The 12,842-nt window shown below is 37.4% G+C and overlaps 2 protein-coding genes across 2 annotated transcripts; one reads left to right on the forward strand and one right to left on the reverse strand.

Moving 5' to 3' along the window:
- Positions 1 to 272: 272 nt before the first annotated feature.
- On the forward strand, positions 273 to 9,759 carry LOC105188943 (cytoplasmic aconitate hydratase). Its single transcript, XM_011150676.3, has 15 exons — positions 273 to 294; positions 877 to 969; positions 1,062 to 1,228; positions 1,330 to 1,475; positions 1,717 to 2,110; positions 2,319 to 2,490; positions 2,618 to 2,835; positions 7,002 to 7,161; positions 7,290 to 7,510; positions 7,786 to 7,942; positions 8,020 to 8,255; positions 8,349 to 8,485; positions 8,569 to 8,716; positions 8,886 to 9,052; positions 9,205 to 9,759. The coding sequence occupies exons 1-15, from the start codon at positions 288 to 290 to the stop codon at positions 9,455 to 9,457; spliced, it is 2,676 nt and encodes an 891-aa protein (XP_011148978.1). The 5' UTR covers positions 273 to 287; the 3' UTR covers positions 9,458 to 9,759.
- Positions 9,760 to 9,986: 227 nt separating this feature from the next.
- Positions 9,987 to 12,516, reverse strand: LOC105188944 (F-box/WD repeat-containing protein 4). Its single transcript, XM_011150677.3, has 7 exons — positions 12,107 to 12,516; positions 11,433 to 11,711; positions 11,202 to 11,337; positions 10,963 to 11,135; positions 10,713 to 10,841; positions 10,481 to 10,628; positions 9,987 to 10,398 (listed from the first exon to the last, which is right to left on the reverse strand). The coding sequence occupies exons 1-7, from the start codon at positions 12,328 to 12,330 to the stop codon at positions 10,237 to 10,239; spliced, it is 1,251 nt and encodes a 416-aa protein (XP_011148979.1). The 5' UTR covers positions 12,331 to 12,516; the 3' UTR covers positions 9,987 to 10,236.
- Between the last annotated feature and the right edge of the window lie 326 nt (positions 12,517 to 12,842).

Genomic DNA, 12,842 nt, shown 5'->3' on the forward strand with positions numbered 1-12,842 from the left:
AGAATCCATATGAAATAACGTAACACAAGCTTCGTTTCGTTATATCATTTTGTTCTACTTTCTCTTGATTCAAATAATAAAAGGACAAATCATATTTATAGAATAGCTTTGTGTCTCTTTTAAATAGTACATTTTATAATGTACATTTTGATAAAAATTAATAAGGATACTTTTATCGGGAACATATTTGTTTTTTCTGCGAATCGAAGGTGTTTATACGACACCGTATATAAACTGTTATATACATATTAACGCGGCGGGCCGACGTGACTCGAACAGTGACAATCATGGCTGGTAAGTGGAGAGGTGTGATTAGTTTCTACCTTTGTTATTTTGTTTAAAATAAGAAAATAAGCAAGGACGGTAGATTTTTTATTATTGCTTTATTTTCGATCGATTTATCGTCAAGAAGAACATTAATTCATGCTTGTTCGCTAAAAATATTTAAATGCGTAGAATTAGATTTAGGAATGTTCAAATTGATGGCGAAGATTGCAACATTTAAAGATCATAACTTGCAAACTTTAAAAACTACATTTAAAAGATTATATCAATTATATCAATATTTGTATTGATGTAAGTTTAGAGAAGAATAAAAACATAACACTTTGCAACTTAAGATGCAATATTACATTAAAATTATAAAATGGAAAAAAGAAGAAACATTTTAAAAACATATTAAATAGAAATTACTGTATTTTAGGTTACTTTACTCTGTGTGTTAAATTTAATTATTTTTATCACAATAATAGGTGGTTGTATTGTATGAATAATACAGCCGAAAACTTATTTGTTTTATAAAAATTGTTTTGTTCTGTAATTCTTTTTATTTTGTAATAAAAATCAATTATGATGAAATTTCTTTTGCTATTTCAGAGAAAAATCCATATAAGCATCTACTGAGGACAATCAAGATCGGAGAAAAGGAACATTGCTATTATGATCTTGGCAGTCTTGGAGCAAAATATGGTAAAATTAGTTTCTCATTTACTAATCTTCAACATATGAGATCAATATATATATAATATATATATATATATATTTTAATTTTTATATTACAGACAGACTACCATTTTCCATCAGAGTTCTCTTGGAGAGTGCTGTACGGAACTGTGATGAGTTTCAAGTGACGAAGAAAGATGTTGAAAAAATTTTGGATTGGGAGAATAATCAAATGCTGCAGGAGGGAGTCGAAGTGGCTTTCAAACCAGCCAGAGTATTGCTACAGGTAAAAGACCATTGGAGTTTTATTTAAGGAAATTTTTATATCTTATCAATTTTAATCGCACAAAAAAGTACATAATCACTTTTGTATTGTATCATCACTAGGACTTTACTGGGGTGCCTGTAGTAGTAGACTTTGCTGCAATGAGAGATGCTGTGAAAAAACTTGGTGGTGATCCTAATAAGATTAACCCAATCTGTCCATCAGATCTTGTAATTGATCATTCAGTACAAGCTGATTTTACAAGAAGGTATATTTTAATGTTTTGACAAATGTGTGACTGATCTTTGACAATGATACTCCAATGTAAGGAGTGAAAGGTTATCATGCAAACTTAAAGATTCAGTATTGCCGTAATATTGCATACACACAAAATTCTTACGCAATATACATGATAACGTTACGAGAAGAAATTCAAATGAAAACTGCATGAAAATCCTGTATTTGTTATCGGATAATGTGATTCCAATAAGCATTATTACATGTTTCAGCTCGGACTCCTTGAAAAAGAACGAAGACCTCGAATTTGAGAGAAACAAGGAGCGTTTTATGTTTCTCAAATGGGGCGCGAAAGCGTTCGAAAATATGTTGATTGTTCCTCCTGGCAGCGGAATCGTGCATCAAGTAAATTTAGAGTATCTGGCTAGAGTGGTATTCGACAATAACAAACTCCTGTATCCCGACAGTGTAGTAGGCACGGATTCTCACACCACCATGATCAATGGTCTCGGTGTACTCGGATGGGGAGTTGGTGGGATTGAGGCAGAGGCTGTTATGCTTGGCCAAGCAATCTCTATGATAATACCAAAAGTCGTGGGATACAAACTGGAGGGTGCGTTGAACCAATATGCAACATCCACCGATCTTGTCCTTACAATTACAAAGGTATAATTACTTTTATTCTATTTACTTTAAAAATAAAGATTTAATATAATCAATTATTTTGTCTAATTCAGAAATTCAGAAAATTTAGTTGTCCTAAGAATAACATTTTTATATAATCAAGTGTCTTACACAATTTTACGAATATTTACGATGATTTATCTGTTTTAATGTTAAAATAAGAGAGCACGATATTTTGTTTACTGTACAGAATCTTCGGCAAATCGGAGTAGTAGACAAATTCGTCGAGTTCTTCGGACCTGGAGTAACTCAATTAAGCATTGCTGATCGTGCTACGATATCCAACATGTGTCCAGAATACGGCGCAACCGTGGGCTTCTTCCCAGTGGATGAGCAGAGCTTGATGTATTTGAAACAAACAAGTAAGATTGTCTACCAATGTAGGCACATGCATCATAAATATTCGTTTACAATATCACGTAACATGTTTTTGATAATTTACAGAGATTGTACAGAGATTTTATTTTATATCATTCTGTGGCATTCTAGATCGATCTGAGGAACACATTAACAGGATTGAAAAATATCTCAAGTCCGTGCACATGCTGAGAAACTACGACGATCCGAGCCAGGACCCAATCTTTTCCGAAGTTGTCACTTTGGACTTGAACACTGTCGTCTCGAGTGTTAGCGGACCCAAGAGACCTCACGATAGAGTTTCGGTAACCGACATGCAAATGGATTTCAAAAATTGTCTCATAAATAAGGTCGGTAATCTTAAACATTCATAAGTTAAGCATACAAATCGTCACGACTTTTATTATTCATTCCAAGAGACAGCTGTTCAATGTTACGCGAGGCTATTCAATGTAACGTCAGGCTAACCGTACGCTTGTTGAAGAATCGTTCACGTTCGAGCCGCACGTACTGTTGGATAGGTACTACGTGGCACAATCCTATCGAGCATATGAATTCGTGACGCTCGTAGTCCCTAAACAACCGTATGTTGTAACAATGAGATCTGATCGGTCTACGATACTAATACGGGCACTCCTGGTCCAGATGATCGGTTGATACTTGCGATGGACAAATATAACCCAGTGGCGACTTCACAGCTATCGTCAAACTGGATTATATTTATCTCACGCACGTGTCAATGCGTTGGAAGACTAGTGCGACGAACGCGATCTACAGTTCTTCAGTTTTAAAGAGCGCCAAGACTTAAGCGAACACGATGTACCGTCGTAGACAGTGACTACGGTAACTACTGCTGTGATATCATTATCGTATCGCGACACATCACTTCAGTAGTTCCAGTGGACACTGTTGAAAAGTTGCTCAGTTCCCGAATAGCGCGCTGAGTATCGCTGAAAACTCGACGTAATCCAACACGATCTGCTCGACGCGCGTCACGACACATCACAAACGACTACATCTTTGTGCTTCACAATCGCGATAGCTTGACGCGTTTTCTTTCGTATACACGTAACTCACAATGGAGATATTGATATACACAGTAGCGTTATAGCTTTACGTTATTTCTTTACATTTACATGTATCCCTATACGTTCACAAATTTTATCTTTATATCTTTACTACGTTAAATTTTATATTTATATCTTTACGCTGATCCACTCACGTTGTTTCTTGCTGTTACATCTCGAATATTTACCTTTGCTGATCTAGCTTTATGATTTTGTGCTTTATCATGTAGATAGATCACCAAAGAAAAGTAAACGAGATACTTAACGATTTGGAGTGATAATTTTCAGGCAGAGCGTTGTCTCTTCCCATTGATGGTAATAAACGATCTAGTCATACCTTCACTTTACCGTATGACTACACCGTTTCCACCTCCAATAGCGAAGGATACTCGAGCGAGTGGCAAGCAGGATCGTAGGTGTAGAGGAACCCAATATTTATGAAATCTTAACCCGGTGATGGTTGCTTTTATATCCATCACGCTGGTTAGATTTCATCTAACAATAGCTCCTAAGATACTTGGCTGATCCCCGAAGAAAATCTTTCTGGTCTTCTCTTCTCGTCGATTACTTAAAATACAAGTACAATCGCCTGTATTTAAAACCTATTTATACTCACATGTTAGAAATCGTCTGTGTCCAACGACCGTCGGGATCCGTAACTTCCCATAACTTCGGGTCAGAGTCTGAGTGTCTGAGTTGCTCTTGCAATGTACTACTCACACTATAAAATGACCTTTCCTGTTCATCGAACTTACTTATATACCTGTGCCCCCACCTGTGTCCACCACTGTTTGCAGCACCCTGAACTTTCCGAATGACCAAATTATCACTAAATTTCCCGGCCATTAGACAAAATAGTATAGTTATTTTCTTTAATCGTCTAACGTCGATTAAGTCTAATTCTACGCGCATACTATTCTACTGACGAGCAACGATTTCGAAATCCCGATTTCCGAAAAAAAGAAAAGTAAAACACGTCGCACGAATTCACCCCACGTCGTGAAGCCGGTTCGTCTTGACCCGGCGAACGAATCGTGACGAATGATCGCTCGACGGACGGGCACAATGCAAGTTTACAAGTTTAAGAACGTGACGATCGATTTTTATTCCAAATGTTTAACAGTGGCATCGCATTACCGGCTTGTGACGGCATGGACATTTGCTGAAACTCATTCACATGAATCACAAAGCCGACATCTCATCCGCGTGAAATTCAACGCCTTTCCACAGTTAGATTCAGCGGCCGGGAATGGCTAGGATTGATTAAAGGTCGATAAAGTATATTCTACGTTTACGTTGAAATACTGCCGCGCACTTCCGGGGACTATCGTCTAATTTCGCCTCATTTATCGCACTGTATCTTTCATAAGAACAATGTGAACATTGAATTTAATCGATACTTCCGTCAACGATATCTTTATAAGTTTAGCAAGTCCTCCTTTCTTCCCTTATTTCAACTGTCTCTTCATTCTAAATACATGTTGTATTTTTCCACGATATCGTTATGTTCGATTAGGTCATCCATATTTAAAGACGTCAACATATTATCATAAAACTCTCATTATTTATCGTCAGTTGCATCAACGTCGTCTTTTGAAATGAAAAAGCTCAATTATAAGGAAGCTACATTTATTTAAAATCAGCAAGTCGATAATTACAACAGAACGCGCTCTTCCATTTACTCGCTAATTTGAAAATAATCCATTGTCACTACTCTACGAAGTCACGAGGAGCCTCTTACATGAAGAGTATCTTTGTTATAAAATCGAAATCACCTATGATAAAATTATCCTGCTACTTGAGATTTCTGCTATTGTCAGATTACCGAACCCTTCTCGCAACGCACTTCTGGTTCCTCCAACTCCTCGAAACGCAAGAGATCAGCGACAATTAATGGATTTGTGAAGGAAAAAGATAATTCGCACGTACCGTCGATCGATATTGCCTTTCCGCCTCGTTAGAGAGCACAGGAGTCTTTGCTCGCACTTCGCATAAGTTCTGGAAGACGTATTCAGCTCGTGCTGAAATTGCTGATACGACATCCTATTACATTCATTTCGCAAAGCTCAGGCATTTCGTCGCAAACGAGCCGCCGTTTAACTTGCACGTACAGGTATGCACGGTGCGGACTCGAATTTCCAATTAGGCATCACAGAAATGACATGCAGAGCACAAAGGTGGATAATTCGCGAAAAACGATATGGAGAATTTTCCTTGAAGAGTGGAGAAAGTTCTTTCATTTTTATCGATCATAATTAATGTAATCCTTGTGAACGGTTGACGACGTTGTTGTCAAGCAAACAACAGTGTCATCTACCGAAGTGCTTCTTCGTACAATTATATTTGTATTTAATAGCAATATGCTAATCTTGATATACTCGCAGCTTCTTCTTGCAACATTTCTTCTGCCTCACTCATCTTATCAGTAAAATTTGTGTCGACAGTTCAGATTCATACACTGGTGCAACGAATAATCGGTCGAATTGAAGTTATTTCTCTCGGCTAATCGCTGAAACGAATACAAATCCTTGGATCCTTGGATTTTGGAATTTTTGACTTTTGGATTTTGCATTTTCCAAGGAAGTGATAGCCATTCCTGAGATCTGTCAGATTCAGATTCATATTAAAACGTGATCAATATTGCTAAAAGTTGAGGAAATGACCACAGTATAATTTTGGATGTTTTCGTAAGATAAATATGACGATAAATAATTTCGGAAAAAACGGGGATGCGAGCAAGTGTCGTTTATCGTTATAATTTGCTATAATTGCACTGTGAATGAAACAAGTACGACACTCGTTTGTATCGCATGAAAATGTGTGTGTCATCGAAGATCATTGCCGAATCGCGCGCACGTGAGATATTCGCGAGGTCATAGACCTCGCGATTGCCCAAAGATCCTCGCGATTTCACATTGCTTCTTCAGCAAATCGTTTATCGGACAATGAATCCATTACGCCGCAGAGCCCGCTAATTGAATTCGTCAAATTTATAAATTAAGATATCTAAATAACAGCGACTTGACGATAACAAACAATATTAGCGTATCAATACAAAAAGAAGGTCCGCACGATTATTTGCTTATCGTTATCTATATCGTTCTATTGTATAGCCTCTGGCGAAATTTGTATATTTTTATACATCTACATTTTTTTTTATTTCGTAGATACATCGAGAAGCGCACACAAGTGCGTGGAAACGGAATTTACGACTCATGATTTTAATTATTTGTCCGTAACGTCTGTTTCATATGGCCTAATTTATTTTATAGTTAATAAATATATACGGTCTTTTAGGTCGTTTCGTTTAATAGGATTATTTTAATTGCGATAAGCATAATAGAATTTATATTGTAAAAAAAAGAACTAGAATTCTTGTCGATGACTCAATATTCAAGTAATCCCGTAGAAAACGAAATATGCTGTGAAACGACAATTTTCTGTTGCAGATAGGCTTTAAGGGTTACGGCATAAGCGAAGCGAAAATTAATTCCGCAGGTGCGTTGGAATATGAGGGAAAAGAATACAAGCTGAAGCATGGCTCGGTGGTTATTGCGGCGATCACCAGTTGTACGAACACCAGCAATCCGAGCGTTATGCTTGGAGCAGGTACGACATCGCCAGGAAATTATCATACTGCCTTATCGCGTTTGTTCCATAAAGTTGAATATTTTTTGTTCAGAAATCGACGACCGCTTTACAAAAGTAAATGCTCTAATGATATCCCTTCGCTTCAGGTCTTCTCGCTAAGAAGGCAGTCGAAGCGGGCTTGAGCGTCGCGCCGTACATCAAGACATCATTGTCGCCCGGCTCCGGAGTAGTGACTTATTATCTCCAAGAAAGCGGAGTAATTCCGTACTTGACGAAGTTGGGATTCGACGTGGTGGGTTACGGATGTATGACCTGTATCGGCAATAGCGGTCCTCTCCCTGACGTCATTACTCAAACTATTGAAAAGGTAAAGTTTACTAAGCTTCGAAAATCTTATACGATGGTCCTTTTTGCCTCTTACAGAGTTGAAGAATGATTCACGTTGAAACCAATCAGCATACATAACTATCGTCCAAAATTCAGCGTTATCCGATGTAAGAAAATTGATCGACTCGGTCAAGTTGCGTTATATCGTTTGTATTTGATTGGCATGTTTTATCAGCACGTTTGTACAATACGTTGTATACATTATATACTTATCGTCACTTATACATCTATATTTAATGTTAATTTTGCTTGCAGAATGAACTCGTCTGCTGCGGGGTTCTGTCGGGTAACCGGAACTTCGAAGGTAGAATTCACCCGAACACCAGGGCAAACTACTTAGCCTCTCCGCTCTTGGTGATAGCTTATGCTATCGCCGGCACTGTGGACATTGACTTTGAGAAAGATCCTTTAGGTGAAACAACAAGAAAAGAACACAAGGGAGAAAAAAGTGAGAGTTTTTACATACTTTGCTTATTTCCTAATCTTTAGGTTGCAAACCCGACGGTACCCCGGTGTATCTACAGGATATATGGCCGACCAGGGCCGATGTTCAAGCCGTAGAGCAGAAGCATGTTATTCCAGCTATGTTCAAAGAAGTTTACGAGAAAATCGAGAAAGGCAGCAGCAGTTGGGCGAGCTTGGTTGCCCCTAACGGCAAGCTGTATCCATGGGACTGTAACTCCACGTATATCAAAAGTCCGCCTTACTTCGATGACTTGCAGAAGGTGATGAGTCGTTCGAATTGTACCGTTTATCCGCTCACTCTCACATAGGAGAGCTCTCATGACATTTTCTCTGTTCTTTGATCTCTATTGTAGCAACTACCTCCGATAAAGTCGATCACGAGAGCGCGAGCACTCGTGAATCTCGGTGATTCTGTTACGACCGACCACATCAGTCCGGCTGGTAGCATTGCGCGTAATTCGCCGGCGGCGAGATACCTCACAAGTCGCGGGTAAGTTCGTCGATACGTCATAAAAAGAAAGAAAAAAGCGAGAGAGACGTCTGGCAATATGTCTCATTAGTTCTTATCTTCAGCTTGACACCAAAGGAGTTCAATTCGTATGGCTCGCGCAGAGGAAATGATGCTGTGATGATGCGCGGCACGTTCGCAAATATCCGTCTGCTGAACAAATTTCTCGGTAAACAGGGACCACGAACGATCTACATTCCAACCAAAGAAGAGGTACATGTCGCATATGCACATCAGCGGCGATTTTAAAGTTCATCTCGCGCGTACTTTTTAGAAATATATGCACTACATCGAGCATAACTCAAGACGGAATACCCGCGTTTGAATAACTTTTAAGAGATATGATGATTATAGTAACAACTACTGGCCAATTGTTATCTAGATGGATATATACGACGCTGCCGAGAGATACAAGAAGGATGGAACCGCCCTGATCGCCCTAGTTGGTAAGGAATACGGATCGGGATCGTCCAGAGATTGGGCCGCCAAGGGACCGTATTTGCTTGGCATCCGTGCGGTTATAGCCGAGTCGTATGAGAGAATACACAGGCAAGTTGCTCAAACTATCTTACAAACGCGTCCTCCCGTTGCATAATGTACTATAATGTACATGTGTAACGCGGAAACAAGTACAAAGAATATTTTTTCATCGCAATATCGTGTACACTCATTTGCGATTTTACAATAAAATTCATTTGCAGGTCCAATCTCGTCGGTATGGGTATTGTACCGCTAGAATACCTACCCGGGCAGAATGCAGAATCGTTGGGACTAACGGGCTACGAGGAGTACAACATCGCGATTCCCGAGAACTGTCAACCCGGGGAGAAAGTCACCGTGACCACCGACGACGGCAAGAAGTTCGAAGTGAACGTGCGATTCGACACGGAAGTCGACTTGACTTATTTCAAACACGGCGGCATTCTAAATTATATGATTAGAACAATGCTTTGATGAGATTCCTGTCTCAAGAGAACGCATTCTCTCTGAGATGGTTACTTAACGAGATACTTATATCGGTTTTGGGGTATACACATAAAAACTATATCTCTAGGCAAAATTGATATGTTTAAGCGCGCGAAAAGAACGCGGTTGAGGGTTATATTTTGCGAGCGCGTTATAACGAATGATGAATATCGCGATGCTTAGCTTTTGTGATTTTTTTTTTTTTATTCTAAGAGACAACCTCTACATGGGAAATGCAATGTCTGTACAGCGTGTCGGTAACAGATGTACCTGTATAGTACGTTTGGTAACATCCGAAATTTGTTACATCGATTATTTTGTGGTGTCGATAAGACGTTAATTTTCGTTGTAAGATCGAGTACTGGCGCGAATCTTATTATTAATTCCCGTTTTGGCCCCGTATTGCTCTTTTATATTTTGTAACTGTTACGCTTATGTGCTATACACATATATGCATGGGAAATATTATCTTTGCTTTTATATATGTATCGTATATAAATAAACTGTTGCAAAGTTGTTACAGTACACAAAATGGAATTTATTAAGTACATATTTAAAATGTGATAATAATTATAATGTTATCACCGAACTGTATAAAAAATATCTTTTTTATACAATATCCCTCAAGGAAATACATAATAGTATATCATCTTGCCTCCATTTTCATTCGCTTGTCTGTATATTCTTTCGAGGGATATATATATATATATATATATATATGTACAATTAGTTTCTACAACTGCATATTTGTTTAGCTACTTCTCTCATTATTTTATTACTCCATTATAGTTCAACGATTGTTTTGTGTTTTCATAAAAATTCAGCTCGACTAGATATCTATCTGTGGCGCTATACAGATTAATATTGTCAAAGTCTAAAGAATAGATCGGTGATTTATCGTAATTCCCTGGACATTTCATAAAGTAGAGCTAGAAGCATGGAAAATTTATATTAGACAATCTCTTAGATATCAAGTAGCGAGTATCATGTCAATTTGGAGTTGATACAAACTTGCATGTATTCACGTTGTCTTTGATCCCAAAGAACAGCCATGCAATTAAACTGCGTTCCCGTAATCATGGTATGATTATAATCTGATGAGATGCAATATAACGTTGCATCGGTTGGATCTGCCCATGAGTTTACGCACTTCCCGCATCTGAAATCGTTAATCGTTAATCATTGTTGAAGTTGTATTTGGGAGTATGACTAAACGGGGTAATTGCGTAAACACGAGCATTACCGCAAATCCCATTTTCGAATAAACGTGTCGTAGCCACAAGTGAGTAGAGTGTGTGGATTCTCCCATACCATGTCCAATATCCCAGCACCATATCGCCAGTTATGATTTAGCTGCATTAAACATACGCATCTGAAAATCTTTCAATTAGTTCTATTGCAAATCACTCGTCGTCACATCGAACTATATTCGCGAACGCACAAATGTACCGTGCGCATACTTCTTACAATTCTCGATAATTAATTAAACTTACTGTTCAATATCATATATATGGAGGGGTTTGATAGTATTCGCAGATGTGCCAACGGCAAACTTCGTGCCTTTGACATCAGCTTTAATTGACCAAACTTTATCTGTTATGGGTATAGAAAAGTAATAATAATCGTAACACTTTAGCTCATCATCTTTCACAGGTGCAGGAAATACCTAAATAGTTAACATATTTTATATCCTGCCTTATCATTTATTATGTAGAAATTTTCCGAGTCTCACCTTTATTGTTTTATCAGCTGAGCTTGTAAGAATAACTTCTGATGTTGCGTCCATAGTAATAATGTCATCAGCATGAGCGCTTGTAACGTGGATCCTTTTACATTCATCGTATGACCAATACCTTAAAGCACCGACACTGCAAAATATTTTCCCAAAGAATTTTGTTATAAAAAGTACAATATCACAGTTTAAATAGTACTTATCCATGGTAACTTGTGAATCAATACACACCTATCACCAGTTATGACACAATCTCTCATTAGAACAAATGTGCTAAAATCGCATATAGAATTGACACATTTAAATATTACATTATCTATACTGAAAGGTATTGTACGTTTGAAGCCATAGAGCAGATTGTTACCACACCACCAAAGTTCATGTGATCTCATGCGTAGCTTTGGTATTACTTTTATATATTGTTGATGTAACAGTTTCTTAGTATATTTCCCATATTGCCAATTATAGGATATACGCCACTTGGAGCGATTACATAATACTCGATTACATCTGGAAAATAACATGTATTCTTCAATATCAGTTTTATACAAGACTATATTTGCAAGGATTGTATCACTTTAGATCATAATTACTAATGTCTGATGGATATGCTATTGTCTAATTACACAAGAGTTACACATCAAAAATAATTTAGACTTAGTATCGATGACAAGTTCTTTCAAGAATAAACATTTGGAAATTATTTTATTGTATATTTTATATTAAAAAAGGCTGTAATAAGAATGATCTTTTTATTATATTTAATATAATGTTTATTAATATTAGGTTATTCAAAACAGACTATTCTTTTGCGCGTCACTTTGTAGAAATCATAAAGACAACGCTTGATACATTTAAACAGCCATTGTATAACTTTATTATTCAAATAGAGGTTAAACACAAACCTTTCAAGAAACCTTCCCGACTTTTGATTCGTAACGAGAGGTAAATGGCTCTTTTTTAACCAGATTAAGTCTTTTTCTATTATTTCGTGAAATCGTTTGCATACTTGAGTGAGCTTCACCAAGTCAAACGCACTACAATATTCGAAAATTATTATCAACAATTCCGATGGAAACGCAGTGATGTTCAGTGTACGATCTGTCATCTTTACCCTCTTACGTGACATGCGCGACAGAGGTAGTACGCGTCATGTTGACCACTATATATACACGCTTTCAACGTTAACACTTACTTTACTTTGTCGCTTATTAGATATACAACAAGGATACAATAATGCATTAGCGCGTGGTCAGTGCTAATAGCGCGCTCTTCAAACCTAGCCTATATATGCTGTGTGCACCACCTGTATGTATATTATATATATATATATATATATATATATAATAAACAATCTCTGTTAACAGCCTATCGACAAATTGGCGACAGATTCAATCAGAATCTATCGACAGATATCTGTTTTCGCATTTGATTTATGTTTTGCCGACAGAATTTGACAATAGATTAGCGGGAAAAAGCGCGCGAACAGGATTTGTAGCATGTTCCGTTTAAATACATTGATTTCTTTCATTTTGATATTTGAATATGATTCACATAATCCATATCGATTTTTCTCTATTTTACAGGAAATCTGCATTTACTTCAAATTTTAAATAAACAGAAGATACATTATTATATATT

Source organism: Harpegnathos saltator, unplaced genomic scaffold, assembly GCF_003227715.2.
Source record: "Harpegnathos saltator strain DR-91 unplaced genomic scaffold, Hsal_v8.6 scaffold224, whole genome shotgun sequence".
In the NCBI taxonomy this organism is placed as follows: domain Eukaryota; kingdom Metazoa; phylum Arthropoda; class Insecta; order Hymenoptera; family Formicidae; genus Harpegnathos; species Harpegnathos saltator.